Here is a 19,875-nt window from a genome sequence, read left to right as displayed (position 1 = left end):
ATAATATTCCAGATCAGATGATTAATTATGAGCTACTTTAACTGGATATTTTGATAAACGGAGAGTCTGTCAGTATACTGACTCATTTAATCCTAACAGTGACATTGTTTGATACTTTGTAAAAAGACAGAGACAGTAAGGCAGACAGAAAGTGAGAGAGACTTCCTTCAGTGCGGTGGGGGCTGGGCTTGAAATTGGGTTGCAGACATGGCAAAGCAGTGCACTACTCAAGACATATTTTGCCAGCCAGGTACATGTTCCATTTTAGAGATGAAGAGACTGAGATGCAAGGCAGTTAAAGGAATTTGCTTCAGATAAAATAGCTGTATGTGTCATAAACATGTCTTCTTTCCTTCCTTGGAGAAACAAAAACAAAGTGAAAGGGAAGAGGAAAATAGAGAGGGGGAAAGATAGAGATACCGGCAGACCTGCTTCACTACTTATGAAGCTTCCCCCCACCCCCATAAGAGGGGTCCAGGGGCTTGAACCTAGGTCCTTAAGCATTGTAATGTGAATGTGTGTGCTTAACTGGGTGCACCACCTGTCCCCTAAACAGGTTTTGAAAGCAGTCTGTAGAAGTCCATGTTTTAGAATACTAGTCACAACTACATGAGCTCCATTCCATCCTAAGACTAGTCCCTGTTCTAAGTTTGCTAACAGCAGAAGCCACTCCTGGAAACCCCCAAACTCTTATTCCAAGAAGCACTGATGTGAAAGCTTTGAGATGAGCAGGCTCTCTAGGGATTTTTTCAGAGAGCAGGACTTTTGTTTGACTTGTGAACAGTCTGGGAAACGTATGTTTGCTTGGAAGTTATCCTATCTTCAGACTAAATTTACTTTCCCTCTTCTCAGTGCTCTGAATTTAATGATGTGTAAACTGTAAATTCTTGGACAGGAAACATAGTAATTGCCAATATCACTGTTTCCTTCAAGCAACCTGTCTTTTCTCTTTTTTCTTTTTAAAGATTTTTTTTTAATTAATTTATTTATGAGAAATGATAGGAGAGAGAAAGAACCAGACATCACTCTGGTACATGTGCTGCCGGGGATTGAGCTCAAGACCTCATTCTTGAGAATCCAGTGCCTTATCCATTGTGCCACCTCCTGGACTACTTTTCTCTTTTTTCTTCACCACCATTGCTTTGGGGAAATGATGAAAAGAATTAAGCTGTTTTATCTACATTATAAGGAAACTTAGAAAATGTCCCTGGTCCTTTTTGTTTGTAAACCGCTGTTGCATTGCTGTGTGTTTGCAGCGGGCTCACTGTGCCATCTGCACTGATCGGATATGGGGGCTCGGACGCCAAGGGTATAAATGCATCAACTGCAAACTCCTAGTTCACAAGAAGTGCCACAAACTCGTCACCATTGAATGTGGGCGACATTCCTTGCCACCGGTAAGACACGATTGTCTATGTTTGCAATAGAGCATGTTTGGTAGCCCTGTTAGAACCAAGGGCTAATGTAGGGAGTGGGTAAAAAGACTTTACAGTCAGTTAAGGTATCATGAATCTTGGAATTGTAACTACAGATTTGTTTGTGGGGGGTTTGACTACTCTGCTTTACCTGTTAGAAAATCTTGTGTTGGGAGTCGAGCGCTAGCGTGGTGGGCTAAACACAGGTGGTACAAAACGCAAGGACTGGTGTAAGGATCCTGGTCTGAGCCTCTGGCTCCCCACCTGCAGAGAAGTAGTAGCTTCACAGGTGGTGAAGCAGGTCTACAGGAGTCTATCTTTCTCTCCCCCTCTCTGTCTTCTCCTCTCTCCATTTCTCTCTGTCATATCCAACAACGGTGACATCAATAACAACAACAATAGTAACTACAACAATTAAAAAAAAACAAGGACAACAAAAGGGAATAAGTAAATATTAAGGAAAAAAAATCGTGTGCCTAGGTCTAGAGAGAACCATGTAGAATTTTTTTTTTTTCTCTTTAAGGTAAACTCAGTCTCTAGCTCTCAATACTTGAACATCTATATTAAGTAGTGGTTTGTTAAGAATAATCAGAAGTTTCATGTTTGCTATTTAAAGTGTGATTGCTGAGAAGTTTTCCTTTTAAAATAAAAATTTACTTTGTGTTATAAATATGTAAATAAAATGTTCATAGAGAATAATATAGATTATGGGTAAAGACAAAATAAAATTTTTGTTTGTGTTCACCAGGAGTTTGTCAGTCTAGACTGATTTTTTTTTTCTCCCAGATAGAGAAGCAAGAAATGGGTTGGAGAGACAGCATAATGGTTTGACAAAAGACTTTCATACCTGAGGCTTTGAGGTCCCAGGTTCAGTCCCCAGCACCACCATAAGCCAGAGCTGAGCAGTGCTCTGTTTTAAAAGAAAAGTCTCCGTAGCTCGTAATATGGTCTTAGTTATGTGACTTCCCATTTAAAAACTTGGGAATAAGCTGATAAATTTAAATATGCATAAAAATATTTGTATGCATCTTTCTAAATTACCTTCTAGAGTGATTATACCACTGTAATACCTTCTTTGTGGTGTGTGTGTGTGTGTGTGTGTGTGTGTGTGTGTGTGTGTGTGTGTGTGTGTGTGTACACACCAGAGAACTGCTCAGTTCTGGCTTATGGTGCTGGGGCTTGAACCTGGGACTTGAGCCGCAGGCCTGAGAGTCCTTTTGTATTACCACCATGCTGTCCTCTTAGCACAATTTCCACTTTTTAAGTTGTAGTTTATTCACATTTCAATTTATTTCTGCTGGAGCTCATTGAAGTACTGTTTCTGGATCCACAGAGCTATGAGGATTTAAAAAGAATCCACTAGCTTACTAATGTGTCTTTGGAAATATTTGCAGGAGCCCATGATGTCCATGGACCAGACATCCCTTCATTCTGATCACCCGCAGACAGGTGAGCATGTTGCTAGTGTGAACATTGTTCATTCACTAAGTGTCATTTAAAGACTTCTATTTAGCACATCTTTCCCAAGCTGAAAAACATGAATGCTTCCCAGGTAGATAACCAGGGCAACTCAGTTTTTGAGACCCATTTAAGGTCAGCAAACCTAGTTTTTTCATCTTGACCTATACCAGTTCTGCCATCAGAAGTTTTATGATTAGAAATAGAAATTTTGTAAAGATATGGGAGATTCAGAATAGAAGATTCTAAATGGGACCATGTTAGTTAAAATTAGAGATAGACATAAAATCTTAAATATGTATTGGGAAATTTGGAAAGCAATTGAAAGGAGCAGAGCAGCGTGATTTGGCCTAAATCAAGCAAAGGAAGACTGAGGTTTTTCTGAAAGGATAGAATGCAGTCAAGTTCCTCTTCTTTATATATTGGATGGAGACAGAAAGACACTTGCAGCACTGCTCCCCCCCACAGGTGGGGGCTGGGGGCTTGATACCCGGTCTGATGTGGTAACATGTATGCTCAACCAAGTGCACTACTGCCCTGCTTCTATTCTCTTTACATTCATTAAAAATAAAGTGCTTGCTCATGCATATTTATGTACATTGTTATTAGTGGGACAAATGTTTAATTGTAAATGTTGGAAACTTACTCAGAAATAAAAGGGGAAAAAATTGAATCAAGAGAAAATTTTTATCTTAGACTTGTCTGATGGATGTTGTGTCTTTTTCTTTTTCCCCTGTTTGGGATTTGGTTTTTAGTCATTCCATATAATCCTTCAAGTCATGAAAGTTTGGATCAAGTTGGTGAAGAAAAGGAGGTAAGATAATTTGTCTTACTATACGTTATGCCATCAGTTTTTTTTTTTTTTAACAAGATTTAACATTTTAACAATATGACAAGCTGACTTCCTTAGATTTAAAGCAGTATGCAGTAATTTAATGATTTCAGAATTTCCATCTAATAATTATTACTTTAAATGAGGAAATAATCAGTAGAATGACTTAATTTCATTATAAGATAGCATAATCGAAAATTATAGTGTTACTATAATGTCTTGAATACCTGGTGTATCCTTTTATTTTATGTTTAAAGCATAAGTAACTGAACATCTTCATTGCCATTTTTTTTTGGTCTGACTTTTTCTCAGGGCTAAAATCAGTGGTATATTTTAGGGGGTTAATATCTCTCACACACACATACATGTAAGTGTATATCATGTGTGCCTGTCTATAAAATCCACATCCACCACCCATGGCCCTGGGCTACCTCATCAAATGGAAACCTCCACTCATCCCCTCCTAACTACCCACCACCCTGTGACCCCTTGAAAACTGCTGTAGTCTTTATATCCACAAGTCGGTTTGGGACTGAAGAGAGAGCTCACTGGGTGACTGCCTGCTTTGCCATGCACAGGTTTGAGCCCAGCACCACATAAGAAGTGCCATGGTAACAGAGGAAGCTCTGGTGCTGTGGTGTCTTCCTTTTCTCTATAAATGGGGAAAAAAAGTGATCACAGTGGTAAACTCCCATGTGTGTGAAGTCCCAGCTCCACCAAAAAGTAGTCCATTTGGTTATTCTTAGTGATTGTTGTTTGTTTTCATTATCTATATTCCATGTTGGAATGAAACTATCCAGTGGTTGTCTTTTCACTTAACATAATCACTCCCCATTCCATCGTTTTGTCCTGAATAACAGAGTCATCTTTTTAAATGATTGAGCAGTATTCCACTGACTCTTTATCCCATAACTTCTTCATCATGCAGTTAGTTATCTGTTGATGGGGTATTTAGGTTGATTCTGTATTGTGCTTGTTATGAACAGTGCGACTGTAAACTTGGGAGAGGCGGGGGTCGGGGCGTCTAGCCTTTCACTTAGTGTTTTCATGTCCTTTAGAGATAAATGCCTAGCACTGGTGTTGAAGTTTCACATGGTATCTCCACTGTTACTTGTTAAAGGACTTTCCATGCTGTTTTCCATAGGGGCTGCACCAGTTTATATTCCCACCAACAGTGTACCAGAGTTCCTTTTACTCTACATCCTCGCCAGCACTTACCGTTTCCAATCTTTTTGATGTAGGACATTCTCACTGCTGTGAGGTGGTATCATTGTGGTTTTAATTTGCATTTCTCTATTAATTGATTCCTGAGCCTTTATATGGCTGTGTGTCATATGTGTGTGTTCTTTGGAGAAGTGTCTATTCAGATCTTCTGTTCAATTTTTTTTTTAAGTTCAAATGCTTGCTGTTTGTTATCTTTGTTGTAGTTACTTTAGATATAAGCAAGGTTTAAACTTTGATGTAGTTACATTTATTGCTTCAGTTACCCTTATCATTGGAGTTGTCCCCAAATACACTTCTGATATGGTTCCTACAGTATTTCACTGGTTTTTCCTCCATATATCTTATAGTTTCGGATCTCATATCAGAATCTTTTAATGTGGGTGTGTGGCATGTGGCTGTTCTGTTTTCCCCAAGACCTCTTGCTGAAGAGGCCTTTTTTTTCCCCATAAAATGGTTTTGGATCCTTTGTCATATTAAATGTTCATGTATGTGTCGGTTTGTTTCTGAACTCTCTGTTCTGTCCTACTGGTCTGGTACCTGTTTTTGTTCCAGAACTATACTGTTTTGATTACTGTTGTTTTGAGTCAGAGAGCATGATACCTGTGGGTTTGTTTGTGTGTTCTATTTTGTCCTAGAATGCCTTGTGCTGTTAATGGTCTTTTGTAGTTCCACACAAATTTTAAATTTGTTTGCTTTATTTCCTTAAAGTATGCCGTTGGGATTTTGAGAAGATAGTATTGAATCTATAACTTGCTTTAGATAAAATGGACATCCTAACAATATTTACTCCTTCCATCCATGATCTAGGAATATTCTTCCATTTTGTTGTGCCATAATAATGTCCTCTGGTTTTCATCATAGAGGTTTTCATCATTTTCCCCTCTTTGTTAGATTTACTGAAATCTATTAAAAATCTGTTAGATTTTATCTTAGGGAAAGTTACAAGATTATATTGTTTGTGTATAGAAATGCAGCAGGCCAGGGGTATGTAGCATAATGGTTATGGAAAGAGACTCGTGCCTGAGGCTCCAAGGTCCCAGGTTCAGTCCCCACATGACCATAAGCCAGAGCTGAGCAGTGCTCTCGTTAAAAAGAAGAAGAAATACAACAGATACATGTATATATTGGTTTTTTACTTGCCACTTTATTGCATTTATAGCTTCTAGTAGTTTATTTGTTTTGATAGACTCCAGTGTATATTATCCTGTCGTCTGTAAATAGCAATGGCATTGAACTACTTCTCTTCCACATTTTATTCGTTTGTATCTGGTTCTTGCCTGATTACTCGGGTGAGGATTTCCAGGACTGTGTTGGACTGTATTGAACCATAGTAGTAAGAGTCAATATCCTTGTCTTCCTCCAGATCTTAGGGAAAAACTTTCAGTTTTCCCCACTTGAGTATGATGTTAGCACTGGGTCCACTCTATCTGGCATTTACTGTGTTGAAGATTTTTTTCTTTTATTTACTAAAGATTTTTTTTTTTAATCATAAATGGTTCACAGGAAATCTTTTTTAGCATCCATTGATGAATTTGTGGTTTTAATCTTTAGGTGTTTTGTGTGTGAGATTGATTCACATGTTTTGCATCCCTGTGATGAGTCCCAGTGGTGTTTACTACATTATTCTCTTGCTGTGTTGTTGGTTATGACTTGAAAGTATTTTTGTTGTTGTTGGGGATTATTGTATTAATTTTCATCAGTGGTGAAACGCTATAGCCTTCTTTTTTTGTATTGTCTTTCCCTGTTTAGAGGATCAGAATGATGATGACCTTGTAGAATGTCTTAGTTGGTTTGTGTGTCCACCCCTTGTAAAATTTTGGAAAGAGTTTGAACAGAGTTGGTGTTCCTCTCTGTAAGCTCTGTAGAAATCCTTAGTGAAATGCCAGATGTGGACTTCGGTTGTTCAGCAGACATTTGATGACCAGTTTGATTTCTGTGCTAATGATTGGTCTGTTCGGGCTATTTATTTCCTCCTGGCTCAGTCTTTGAAGGAGGTATGACTCCAGGAACATATCTATCCACTTCTAGGCTATCCAATTTATCTGCATTTCCGGTGTTCATATACTCTCATTATCCTTTGAGATTTTATCATAGCAGTTGTAATTTCACACTTTTTTGGTTCTCTTTATCATGCCGCCCCCCCCACCCCATTGAGCCTATAGAGAGGTTTGTTAATCTTTTGTATCTCTCCCTAACATAAGTCTCTCTTTTTTTTTCTTAGTGTCTCAGTGTGACTTCTAACTCCAATATATAATGCCAAGCTCAGTATCTCAACAATCTGTCAGATTTACTCTTTATCCTTTCTGTCAGGGGCATCTTCAATTTCTCAATTGCCAGTTTGATACCATTTTGTTGTTATTCTTGTGTCTTCGTTACCCCAAGTTCAAGTTACCAGTTCGTGTTCAAGACACCACTTAGCACTTGTCAGATTTCAGTTCCCTTTCCACATCTCTGACCACACTTTGTAAATTCATTCACCCTTTTGAGTAGTTACTGCTTGGAAGAATTCTTAGTTCACATCAGGGTATATTTTAAAAAAACAAAAAACACTGCAGGTATAACTTGGTTTTAGGAACATGGTGTGACAGCATTTTCTTCCGGTGTGAATGTCTTCAACAGGCAATGAACACGAGAGAGAGTGGCAAGGCTTCCTCCAGCTTAGGTCTTCAGGACTTTGACTTGCTCCGGGTGATAGGAAGAGGAAGCTATGCCAAGGTCCTGCTAGTACGATTAAAAAAAACAGATCGTATTTACGCCATGAAGGTTGTGAAAAAAGAGCTCGTCAACGATGATGAGGTAAGGCCAGCAGTACTTATTTCACAGCTGTTCAAATTGAAGTATAACATTTCCGAGCAAATGTCAGTGCTTATTACTGCATTTTACTTTTCTAAGCGTGTACTTCAAACTATTTAAGTAGCCTGGTGATTACTAGATCTTAAAAAAAAAAAAAAAGCAAGCCAGATTATTATTAGGGAAATGGCTGCCAGTTCTTAGCAACATCGCCCCGCCAGATATTCGTCGGGATGCGGCATCATCTAAGTTCATTTCCCACATCTACGCTCGACCAGACCTGGAAATATATGCGGATATCTTCGCCCACCCTGTCCAACGCTTGACGTCATCCAATCTGGTCTCCTACGCCTACACTGAACTTCTCTGTTCCAGACTCTTGGAAACAGTTGGCAGTCAGCTGAGGTAAAGAACAAACACCTCATCACAGACCCCTGCAAGCGTCAACCCGGCTTTGACCTAGCACGTTATGATTGGGCCCTCCTCAATCACTATGGAACAGGCCATGGCCGGTGCGCCGTTATGTTCCATCGCTGGGGAGCCAGAGACGACCCGAACTGCCCCTGCGGCTCCAGACAGACTATGACCCACATAGTCAACGACTGCCACCTCTCCAGATTCAAAGGAGGTCTCAAAACTTTACATCAGGCTCAACCTGATGCTGTTGACTGGCTACGGAAGAAGGGCAAACGCTAGAAGAAGAAGAAGAAGATTAGGGAAATGTGCTTGAGCTTTGTAAATGTTCCCTAGGGCATTTTATAAAATGAGACTTAGCAGTGGTCTTTCTCTATAAGTAAATGGTTTCATGGTTATCTACGGTTTGGTATTTAGCTTAGTTATTTAATAATTGTGTTTGTGGTGATTGGTTTGCTGAGTTTCCTAGTCACATTTACTGGTAATTCTGTCTGACACAGATTTCCTTCATATTTCAAAACAGGATATTGACTGGGTACAGACAGAGAAGCATGTTTTTGAGCAGGCATCCAACCATCCTTTTCTTGTTGGGCTACATTCTTGCTTTCAAACCGAAAGCAGGTAAGATGAAAATACAGTGGAGGGGTTGTCAGACTTGACACATTTTAGTGTGTCCGTCACTGCTGTGGTTTCCTGGGACTAAAATCATGAGGACAAACAGCAGTGCCAGTGCTTATCATACTCCAGTCAGGAACACTAGTTTGACCTTGCATTGCCACTGGGAAATGTCTTGCTTTAGGTCAAAACACAAGAAGATAATTATGACAAATCTAACCCCTGAACATTTTTCTTTAACTGTAGAGTTTATTTTTCTATGTACAGCTGACTTCAAGACTCACCATTCTAGCCATTGGTGGCAGCAGGTGAATCAAATGCTATTCACAGCAAAGGAATTAAGGAGCGCCATTTTCCTCGGCAGAAGGACTAATTTAGCTTTTGCCAGATTTTCACCTGTGGTCAGGGGGCCTTTATCTATACCGTTACTTTTTTAGCTCCTTAAGTTTCTTCTGGGTTCTGTCTTTCTCATCCACCCCCTTTGTCTGCTTTGGGGACTACTTCAGAGTTCTTGCCATCTTCACAGTAGACACGTCACCTGTTGTGCTTCCCCCTAGCTCTAGCCTTTGAAATATAGATTCTAGTTTTTGGTAGATTCTTAGAGGCTAAGAGGGTGTGGGAGGGGAGTGGGTTTTTTGTCTTAAGTAAAGCTGAAATGATTTTCTATGCAAATGCTAGAATCGGGGTGAGAGTACATGACTTTTGTAAGCCGAGTGTGTTGGAATAGAAATAATAGGTTACAGAAGTATATGCTTGTTCTACTTTCTTGCACTGTGACTTATTTACTCTGCTACCCTTTGTTCCTACCAAAGCCTTGGAACTTTTAAAGATCAGTCATATATGCTGTGACTGGCTTCTGTAGTTGTGGAAAAGCAGTTCACACTGCTTTGTTCTCACATGTTCTCTCCTGTGTTAGATTGTTCTTTGTTATAGAGTATGTAAATGGAGGAGATCTTATGTTTCATATGCAGCGACAAAGAAAGCTTCCCGAAGAACATGCTAGGTGAGTTTTCTTCATTTACTGTCAGTCTTGAATTTGGGGAGGGAAACTGTGGGGGACATTCTCTGTGCCTGTGGTTGAAAATACCAGGTAAGTCATTTACTTGGTGCTTGTTAATTCTTTGCAAGACACACAGAGACCAAACTAAGTAAGCTTGTATTATACTGTGTAGCACAAATATAGAACATCACAAGTAATAGTAACCACTTAAAAATGCCAACAGAGTTGAAAAGGAAGCCTTTGGTCTACACAATTCAATTACTTAAAAAGTATTTTGACAAAGTTGATGTATTTGCAGGACTTGATGTTGTCCGGTTTGTGGTGATCTCTATTTGAGTTTGTCATCAGAAGACTGCTATTCCTAGGAACCATTATGTAATTTTGACTGTTCTTTCATTGCTTGCTTTTACAATCGCCATTTTGTTTAATTTTTATTAATTTTAATTTTAATGGTCACGTGTGACTAGTGAATTCTACACTGGAAATTGAAGTTTCAGGCACAGTGTTCCTTCATCTAATTTTTTTTTTGTTTTGTTATCTTTAATTATTAGATAGAGACAGCTGGAAATTGAGGTGGAAGAGAGTTGACAGGGAGGGAAGGAGACAAGAAACCTGCAGCCCTGCTTCACCACTCGTAAAGCTTTCCCCCTGCAGGTGGGGGTCAGGGGCTCGAACCTGGGTCCTTGTGCATTGTAACATGTACGCTCAACCAGGTGTGCCACCATCTGACCTCCATCTAGTAAATTTTTTGAGTTACATTTTATTGAGCTAAATAAAATATTTTTAATTTAAGAGTTTAGAACAAATGACTATAATTTGAATTGGACCTCAATGTCTTGAAATATATTATGCCAGGAGTATTATTCTACTTAAGGTATAGTTCTTGGAAATATGATTACTAGCATCAAATGAATAGGTAGAAGATACACCGTTTCTCCTTTTTTATTTTAGATTTTATTCTGCAGAAATCAGTCTAGCATTAAATTATCTTCATGAACGAGGGATAATTTACAGAGATTTGAAACTGGACAATGTATTGCTGGATTCTGAAGGACACATCAAACTCACTGACTACGGCATGTGTAAGGTGAAGGAAATGTCTAGTTAATTGAAAGGTCTTGGGATGGGGGATAGGATAGCACAGTGGTTATGCAAAAGACTTTCAGGGCTGTCTCTCCAACATCCCAGGTTCAGTCCCCATCATCACCATAAGCCAGAGCTGTGCAATGCTCCAGTTTAAAAGAAAAGTCATGGAATTGTTTTAGTTAAGTGACTTTTCCATTTAAAGACTTGGGAGTGATTGTTAACTTTTTTCAGGATGCTTTTAGAAATACATCAGAATCAGAACTTTTTCTCAAGGACTTTGCTAGTAGTACTTTGTCTCTTGTCACTGGTGTGTTTCCACCCTTGCCATGGTATAGCATACAGCAGTTGGGTCCCCCAGATTTGTATCTCCTGATCTTATGACTCAAGATTTATTTAAGGGGTCCAACTTGGGACCTGAAGGATCTAGTGCTTTGCCAGTTGTACCCCCTTCCAGGCCACTTCAGTTCACTCTTAAGTATTTATTTATTTATTTATTTATTTTGATAGGATTGAGAGGGGAGGAGGAGAGAGAAAGACACCTGCAGCTCTGCTTCACCACTTGTGAACTTCCCCTCTGTAAATGGGACTGGGGCCTTGAATTCGGTCCTTGTACATGGTAATGTGTGTGCTTAACCAGGTGCTCTACCACCCAGCCCCTCAGTTTCCCTCTTAACTGACTCTACTAGCATCCAAGGAAGACAGATTTTCCTTAAGCAGTTAATGGCAACCTTGGATTTTAATAATAAAAGCAGTTATTAATTAATATGCTTTCCTTTTTTTTTTAACTTTATTTGATAGAGACATTGTGAGGGAAGGGAGAGAGAGAGAGAGAAGGAAACCTGTACCATGGCTCTTCCCTTTCAGGTGGGGACTGGGAGGTTTGAATGGTACTTGCACCTTGTTACCTTGGTGGGTAACACATGTACTTAACCAGATGTACCAACGCCCAGTGTGTCTGGGCTCCTTCCAGAGCCCTACTCAGCTCTGGCTTATGGTGATGCTGGGGACTGAACCTGGGATTAAAAATCTTTTTGCATAACCACTATGTTCCCTCCCTAGCCCATGATGTCTCCTTGTAATATGTTAACAACACAGGCTGAGTTTATAGACAAGAGATGAATTTAAACAGAAATTTGCTGTTCCAGGACCTGCGTAAGGATCCCAGTTCGAGCCCCCGGCTCACCACCTGCAGCAGAGTCGCTTCACAAGCGGTGAAGCAGGTCTGCAGGTGTCTGTCTTTCTCTCCTCCTCTCTGTCTTCCCCTCTTCTCTCCATTTCTCTGTCCTATCCAACAACAACGACATTAATAACCACAACAATGTTAAACAACAAGGGCAACAAAAAGGAAAATAAATAAATAAAAACTTAATTTACTTAAAAAAAAATTTGCTGTTGTCCTTATTTTTTTTCTTTTTATATTAAAGGAAGGATTACGGCCCGGAGACACAACCAGTACCTTCTGTGGCACTCCCAATTACATCGCTCCTGAGATCTTACGAGGAGAAGATTATGGTAATCAATAAAGGGGTGCTATAACTACTTCACCCCTTAAAACCTACATGGACACCTGACCCCACCACCAAACTCTGAAATTGGAGACAGTTTAGCACACTGGCAGTATTTGGGGATACAATTTTCAGGATTACTTTTTAATGGGGCTGGGTTGTGGTGTACCCAGTAGAGCACACACAAGGATCTGGGTTCAAGCTCTCAGTCTACCTTTATTATTTACTGGATAGAGACAGTCAGAAACCAAGAGGGAAGAGGGAGAGAGACAGAGACACCTGCAGCCCTGCTTTACCCCACTCACAAAGCCTTCCCCCTGATGATGGAGACTGGGGGCTTAAACCCGGATTGTTAAGCACTGCGGAAAAGAAACCTGTGTTTGATTCTCCATGTTTGTAGAGGTACCTTAGCTGCTTCCCCTTGCTGGTGAACACTCATTTCTGCCTGGTGGGATAGTTACTTTTTTAAAAAAAATTATTTATTCTCTTTTGTTGCCCTTGTTGTTTTATTGTTGTAGTTATTATTGTTGATATTGATGTCGTCATTGTTGGATAGGACAGAGAGGAATGGAGAGAGGAGGGGGAGAGAAAGACACATGCAGACCTACTTTACCGCCTGTGAAGAGACTCCCCTGCAGGTGGGGAGCCGGGGGCTCAAACCGGACCCTTATGCACGTCCTTGCGCTTTGCACCACATGCGCTTAACCTGCTGCGTTACCGCCCGACTCCCAGTTACTTTTTTTTTTTAACCAGAGCATTGCTCAGCTCTGGCTTACGGTGGTATAGAGGATTGAACCTGAGACCTCAGGGTCTCACATGAGAGTCTGTTTGCACAACCATTATGCTATCTCCCCCAACCATTAGATGTCACTTTTTAATCATTTATTTTCTTGGTACATGTTAAACTGCAACTGCCTGACTTTCAGGAATGCAAAGTGAATCACTTCTTGCATTAAAATGTCTGTTCTCAAGGTTTCAGCGTGGACTGGTGGGCTCTGGGAGTCCTTATGTTTGAGATGATGGCAGGAAGGTCCCCATTTGATATTGTTGGGAGTTCTGACAACCCCGATCAAAACACAGAGGACTATCTCTTCCAAGGTAAGTCAGAGCTTTCCACAGATTCTCTGCAGGTGGCTACTACTAAAACACAAAAAGGGTGGCTCTGGCTTGCTTTGAGTAAATGGAAGAATGAAAAATCATGGTCTTGGAGGTGGCACAATGGATAAGGTGCTGGACTGTCAAGCATGAGGTCCTGAGTTTGATCCCTGGCAGCACATGTACCAGAGTGCTATCTGGTGTTTACTCTGTCCTCCTATCCCTCTCATTAATAAATAAAATATTTGAGAGAAAAAGAATAATCTGAACTCTGTACTTCACATGAAAACATGAGGATTTGATTTCCTTCATTGCTACATCCTCCATTGGTCTTTGGAGAGATTTGCCCACTACTGTTTCACACAAAACCTAATAGAGCGGTTGCTTCAGATAAAAAATCCTGTGCCAGAGAGGAGTCTTCACATGAGTCAGAGTGCATAAGACCAAGGCCAATAAGGGGAAAGGGCAAGAAGGTGATTCAAAGGGGAGAGGAAGGGACCCTTTGAGAATACAAACAGTACAGCAGGCAGATAATTTCTTTTTGAGTGGTCATGTTCTGAAGTTTATTTTTGCTATTTCTCTGTGCATTTATTTTGCTGGTTATTACTGAGCCAGCAAGTGGTACTATTATTGTAGTTACAAGATTTCACTTGTTTTGAGTATTAGATGGTGGGGTTGTGGGTTCTGTCTCTTATTATATTCCCTGGGAGTTGTTTTTAACTCTATGCAGTGTGTATATATATGGCTTCTCTGTAAGATTTCAGTCTGAATTCAAGCCATGGGGATTTGCTACTAGGTGGCAGTTGTGTTTGAAGAAACAGGACTCCGTTTACCTTTTAGCTGCCAGCTGCTGCAAATCACCTCCTGAGTATCTACCTTAGGTGGGGGGCAGACCAGTCTGGTCTGGGAAATCCCCTGCCGCTGTGGAGGGTCCCACCACTTCAGCACACTCTCATCCAAGGTCAGGAGCCAGTTTACTCCCTCTCACAGTCAGAACCCTGCGCAGCCTGACTGCTGTTGGTCAGAAGCAAGTTTTTTTTTTGTTGCTGGAGCTCCCAGTCTCTGAGTGCTTGGCTTCAGTCCTTTTGCAGAACCATTATCTGTCTCCCCTTAGGTAGTGAATGTGTATCTTATTTTTTCTACTAGGATATCTTAAAGCCATCTTTTTTTTTTCCTTTCTAGTTATCTTGGAAAAACAAATCCGCATACCACGTTCTCTGTCTGTAAAAGCTGCAAGTGTCCTGAAGAGTTTTCTCAACAAGGTATATAAACCATGTACACAAATCTTGAGTGAGTTTTCTCTTTATACACAAAATGGGCAAGCAAAGATTCAGGCAGTGTGCAGTTCCAGTAGGACTTTTTGGTTAGATCTGAAGTCTGTCAGTTCACTCAAGAATTAGTCATTTGACCCTGAGGTGAGTTGTCTTTACATTTTAGCAATCTAATTCGATGTCTGACTATGTATTATATGTTGTCTCTTTAATGAAAACAATATATACCAGGTATTCCATTAAGGAAACATAACCTCTGTGGGAGTCGCTTTAGTATGTTATTCTCTTTGTCATTATTATCATCATCATTATTTGAATCATTATTCTTAGAATCACTTTCCCTGTTGAACATTTGGGAAATGGTGTCTCCTATAAATTCTTATGTGGAAAACCCTACATTTATTGTTAGTTAAAATTCAGAAATGAAATGTTGTTGCTGACTGTTTAAACAATTTGTCATTCCATTCATTTCTTGTGGGCGAGAAGAGATTTGGGTTTTATCTAAGATGATGAGTCTACACTTTTCTTTCTTTTTTTTTTAGTGTTCATTTTTATTTATTTATTTATTTATTTTTGAGAGAGAGATGCAGAGAGAGAGAGAGAGAGAGAGAAACACCAGAACACTACTTAGCTCTGGCCTGTGGTGGTGCGGGGGATTGAACCTGGGACTTTAGAGCCTCAGGCATGAGAGTCTCTTTGCATAGCCACTACGCCATCTACCCCTGCCCATTCACAGCACCTTCTAACACCAGGTGATTTGGTGGTTTTTTTTGCACCAGCAGCCAGCCTTTCCACTCTTCAGGTAGCAAAGGGTATCCCACTGCTCATTTGTCGTTCTGACTGTCCCGAACCAGTGACAGATCCCACAAGTTCAGGGGCTCAGTCCCACCGGACTCCTCACTTCACACACCAGAGACAAATACTATAAAGGCCGCACAACCAGGGTCGGAATAGTGCTGCGCACAGGATCTTCTATCCACGCGGAGTTGGAGTACACAACCCCACCCCAGCTTGTGGATTATTTCTAAGAATAATAAAAAACAAGCAAACAGCTTTCCTAACCCCTTAGTTTAGGTGTGTGTGTGTGTGTGTGTGTGTGTGTGTAATTGCCACCAGGGTTATCACTGGGGTTTGGAGCCTGCACAAAGAATCTTGCTCCTGGTGGCCATCTCCCCTCCTCCCCACCTTTTGGTCATAGAGGCTGAGAAATTGAGAAGGAAGGTGGGAGACAGAAGGAGAGGCACCTGCAGCACGGTTCCACCACTCTCGAACGCTAGCCCCATGCAGATGGGATCCCAGGGCTTAAACCCAGGTCCTTGTGCATGACAGTATGTACACTCTACTGGGTGCAACTGCTACCTGGCTCCTAGTAATATTGTTTGATGGAGGAGCCATTATGTAGACATGGGTGTTTAAATAATTGACCACTGGCTATTGAATTCCATTTCCAGCCACTCTGGAGGGGATTCTGGCAGCTGGTCCCCATCCTGAAGCTGTTTAGACGTCCACAGGAACCACCTTATTGCCAGGAACTCGGGGATGATTAAAGGGGTCTATTAATGAGTAAGGAAAGACACCTGTAGTGCTCAGGAACTAACAGATTTCAGCAGCTTTGCATTAAGAATGGGCGTGAGAGGAGGGGCTGCCAGAAGTCAAATCCATACCTTATATTTTCACACGGTGGTGGCAGTCATGAATTTTGCTTTGAATGAATGTTAGGAGAGAAAACAGATTGACACACACTTAGTGAATAGGTGATCGTGAATTTTAATAAGTAAGAAATTCAGGGGTCGGGTAGTGGCACAGCTGGTTAATCACACATGTAACCATGCACAAGATACCAAGTTCGAGCCCCTGCTCTTCGTGTGTGTGTGTGTGTGTGTGTGTGTGTGTGTGTGTGTGTGTAGGACACTTCTCGTGTGGTAAAGCAGCTCTGCAGGTGTCTCTCTTTCTCTCACCCGTCTCTTCCCCTCACTCCGTTTCTCATTGTTCTAGCAAATGAAATATAAAGGGAAAAAAATGGCCTCCAGGAGCAGAACACTGGATTTGTAGTGCTAGCACCAAGCTCTAGTGATGACCTGGTGGCAAACAAGTAAATGAAGTTTGAAACTTGTTTTGCCTGAATATGTGGGAAATCTGAAATAGGAATCTTTAGGGAGAGAAGAGTGAAGACGGGCAGGTGCCACGCTGCAAATCTGAACATTTCTCCTGTTGGGAAGAAGGTGGGGCTGTGTGCTCGCTCACAGTGACGAATAAGCCAGAACTTTTCACGGGGCCATAGGCCCCTTCTCAGCCCAGCCGCTCAGTGGTGGTTCTGAGTGTGGACACAGACTGCCACGATTGCTGCGATTCTCAGGCTGCTACCCTGAGCTCAGAACAAGCTTACAGTGAAGCACTTCCTGACTCCCTCTAGCCTCTGCCAAAGAAACAGCTGGCTGCTGCTCACATGATGCTGTCTCTCTCGCCCCCTTTTTTCTTTTTCTTAAATTCTGTCTTAACTTTTTTATTGTTACTAACTTCTATTTATTTATTAGATAGACACAGTCAGAAACAGTGGGAATGGGGTGAGAGAGGTAGAGAGAAACCTGCAGCACTATGTCACTACTCGTGAAGCTTTCCCACTGCAGGTGGGGGCCAGGGGCTTGATCACAGGTCTTTGCACACTGTAACTTATGTGCTCAACCAGGCCCGCCACCACCTGGCTCTTCTCTCCCCTTTTTCCCAAAAAAAGGAGTGGGTACAATCCTCTTCTTTAACTACCTCGTAACTGGAAAGAGAACCATAAGGAATTTTCACTTGTCTAAAATTTCAGGTTTTCTTTTGAGTCTAGTGCTCTATTTTCCATAAAGGGAAAAGACTGTTTTGATTTCTGACCTAAAAAGAAAAAGTATCATACAATGATATGGACATAGGTTACAAAGACTCATTATTCCAAGATGCTATAGCACAGCATTCACCCAATTCTTGAAACGTTTCCACCCTAGGACCCAAAGGAACGGTTGGGCTGTCATCCTCAAACAGGATTTGCGGACATTCAGGGACATCCATTTTTCCGAAATGTTGACTGGGATATGGTATGTAAGCATTTTACTGTTCTCTAGATCGGATTCTCTATCATCTGGGGCCAAATTTTAATGATCTTAAAAGAATGTTGGAAATTTGTGTGTCACAGTTTAAATAATCAAAAAACATTCTCTACAGTGCTTTTAAAAAGAAGCATACACACAAAAAAAAAGACTTTAAAACAGTGGTAGCTTAGAATATTTACTGAAATAGATTGTTCAAGAGGGCTGCCGACATTAGTAAATTATTCCATCTCTGGTAATCTTGTAGAGGTGATCAGCCTAGAGGCTTGTTTTAGCCAAGTTGCGAAGTATCAGACCTAGGGAGTCATGGGGTTTTTCTAAGCTCGCAGACCTGAGTGTCCTCTGACATGTCTTTCTAGATGGAGCAGAAGCAGTTGGTGCCTCCCTTTAAGCCAAATATTTCTGGGGAATTTGGTTTGGACAATTTCGATTCTCAGTTTACCAACGAACCTGTGCAGCTAACTCCAGATGATGAGTAAGTAACTCCACAGACTGAAATTGTTTCTGAATTCTTTACAGGGCCCACTTTTTAATTTTTATTATTTTTATTATATTTATTTACTTCACCTTTTGTTGCCCTTGTTTTTATTATTGCTGTTGTTATTGTTGGATAGGACAGACAGAAATGGAGAGAGGAGGGAGAAAGATAGATACCTGCAGACCTGCTTCACTGCTTGTGAAGTGACTCCCCTGCAGGTGGGGAACCATGGGCTCGAACCGAGATCCTTACGCCAGTCCTTGCTCTTCTGCACCACGTGCGCTTAACCACTCTGCTACCACCCGACTCCCAACAGGGTCCACTTTTAGTGTGAGGACCCAGCATCTCACTATCAGATTATACTCTGGCCTTTTAGTCACAGACTTTCTGAACCCATGTCAGTGAAGTGCGTCACACTAACCACCGTGTGCTGCTTTCCTTTGAGCTGTTCTCTCACAACTTGCAAATCTGGTTACTCCCACCTCCTCTCACAGGTGAAGAAGCGGGGGCTCAGAGAGGATCAATAAAGCCATAAAGCTATTGGGTGGCGGAGCTGGGGTTCAGACCCAGATCTGACAGGCTGAGGCCAGTCCTCTTTCCATTGTGTGTCTCTGTTTCCCATCTGTTTATTATTTATTTACTTACTACTTGATAAGACAGAGAAATTGAGAGGGAATTGAGAAGAAATACCTGCCACACTGCTTCACCACTCATGAAGCTTCCCCTGCCCCAATCTTTGTGCTCCTGAGTGTCATTCTAGGAGAAAACTGGGTTGAAGGGCATGACACTTTTAAACTGCATTGTGAATTATTATTATTTAACCAGAGCACTGTTCAGCTCTGGTTTATGGTGGTACAGGGAGTGAACATGTGACTTTGGAGCCTCTTTGCATAACTGTTTTATCAACACCCTGAATCCAATCAGCAGTGATCTGAAATAGCTTTTATGTTTGTTGCTTCTTTTGAAAATATGACTTGAGAAAAAGGGTGGGCCATTTTGATCAGTGACCTGCACAAGAGGTGAAATAGTGCAGCAGGTTTCTCTCTGTCTTCCCCTGCTCAATTTCCATCTCTATCCAAAAAATTGACGGTTGGAAGAATCAACATCATCAAAATGAATATACTACCCAGAGCCATCTACAAATTTAATACTATACCCAGCAAGATCCCAAACACAGTTTTAGAAGAACAGAAAACAAAACAAAAGCTACAAATGTTTATCTGGAACTAGAAAAGACCTAGAATTGCCAAAACATCCTTGAGGAGAAAGAACAGAACTGGAGGCATCACACTCCCAGATCTCAAATTGTATTATAGGGCCATTGTCATCAAAGCTGCTTGGTACTGGAACATAAGTAGACACACTGACCAGTAAACTAGAATTGAGAGCCCAGAAATAGGCCCCTAGACCTATGGAAATCTAAACTTTGACAAAGGTACCCAGGCTATTAAGTGGGGAAAGGGGAGTCTCTTCCACAAATGTTATTGGAAAAATTGAGTTGAAACATGTAGAAGAATGAAACTGAACCACTATATTTCACCATAGACAAAAGTAAATTCCAAATGGATTAAGGACTTGGATGTTAGACCAGAAACTATCAAATATT

The 19,875-nt window shown here is 41.0% G+C and overlaps 2 protein-coding genes across 5 annotated transcripts in view; one reads left to right on the top strand and one right to left on the bottom strand.

Annotated features, from left to right (window-relative positions):
- The window catches only part of RIOX2 (ribosomal oxygenase 2), a 365,565-nt gene that overhangs the window by 297,108 nt on the left and 48,582 nt on the right, over positions 1-19,875 (bottom strand). The window lies entirely within an intron of this gene.
- Positions 1-19,875, top strand: part of PRKCI (protein kinase C iota) — a 48,271-nt gene that overhangs the window by 20,857 nt on the left and 7,539 nt on the right. For 3 of the 4 annotated variants that reach the window (XM_060172089.1, XM_007529806.3, XM_060172090.1), the window contains 12 exons: positions 1,257-1,397; positions 2,810-2,864; positions 3,629-3,687; positions 7,549-7,725; positions 8,657-8,754; positions 9,665-9,751; positions 10,700-10,835; positions 12,259-12,346; positions 13,312-13,437; positions 14,617-14,696; positions 17,690-17,779; positions 18,151-18,266. In XM_060172089.1, coding sequence (XP_060028072.1) covers positions 1,257-1,397; positions 2,810-2,864; positions 3,629-3,687; positions 7,549-7,725; positions 8,657-8,754; positions 9,665-9,751; positions 10,700-10,835; positions 12,259-12,346; positions 13,312-13,437; positions 14,617-14,696; positions 17,690-17,779; positions 18,151-18,266 — 1,253 coding nt within the window. Of the gene's footprint in view, positions 1-1,256; positions 1,398-2,809; positions 2,865-3,628; positions 3,688-4,835; positions 4,967-7,548; positions 7,726-8,656; positions 8,755-9,664; positions 9,752-10,699; positions 10,836-12,258; positions 12,347-13,311; positions 13,438-14,616; positions 14,697-17,689; positions 17,780-18,150; positions 18,267-19,875 lie in introns of those variants that run through there. The other variant, XM_060172091.1, reaches the window with a different exon arrangement.

Source organism: Erinaceus europaeus, chromosome 14 (genome assembly GCF_950295315.1).
Source record: "Erinaceus europaeus chromosome 14, mEriEur2.1, whole genome shotgun sequence".
In the NCBI taxonomy this organism is placed as follows: Eukaryota; Metazoa; Chordata; class Mammalia; order Eulipotyphla; family Erinaceidae; genus Erinaceus; species Erinaceus europaeus.
Note: the sequence above shows the minus strand (reverse complement) of the source record. Positions and strands in the feature narration are given on the sequence as shown.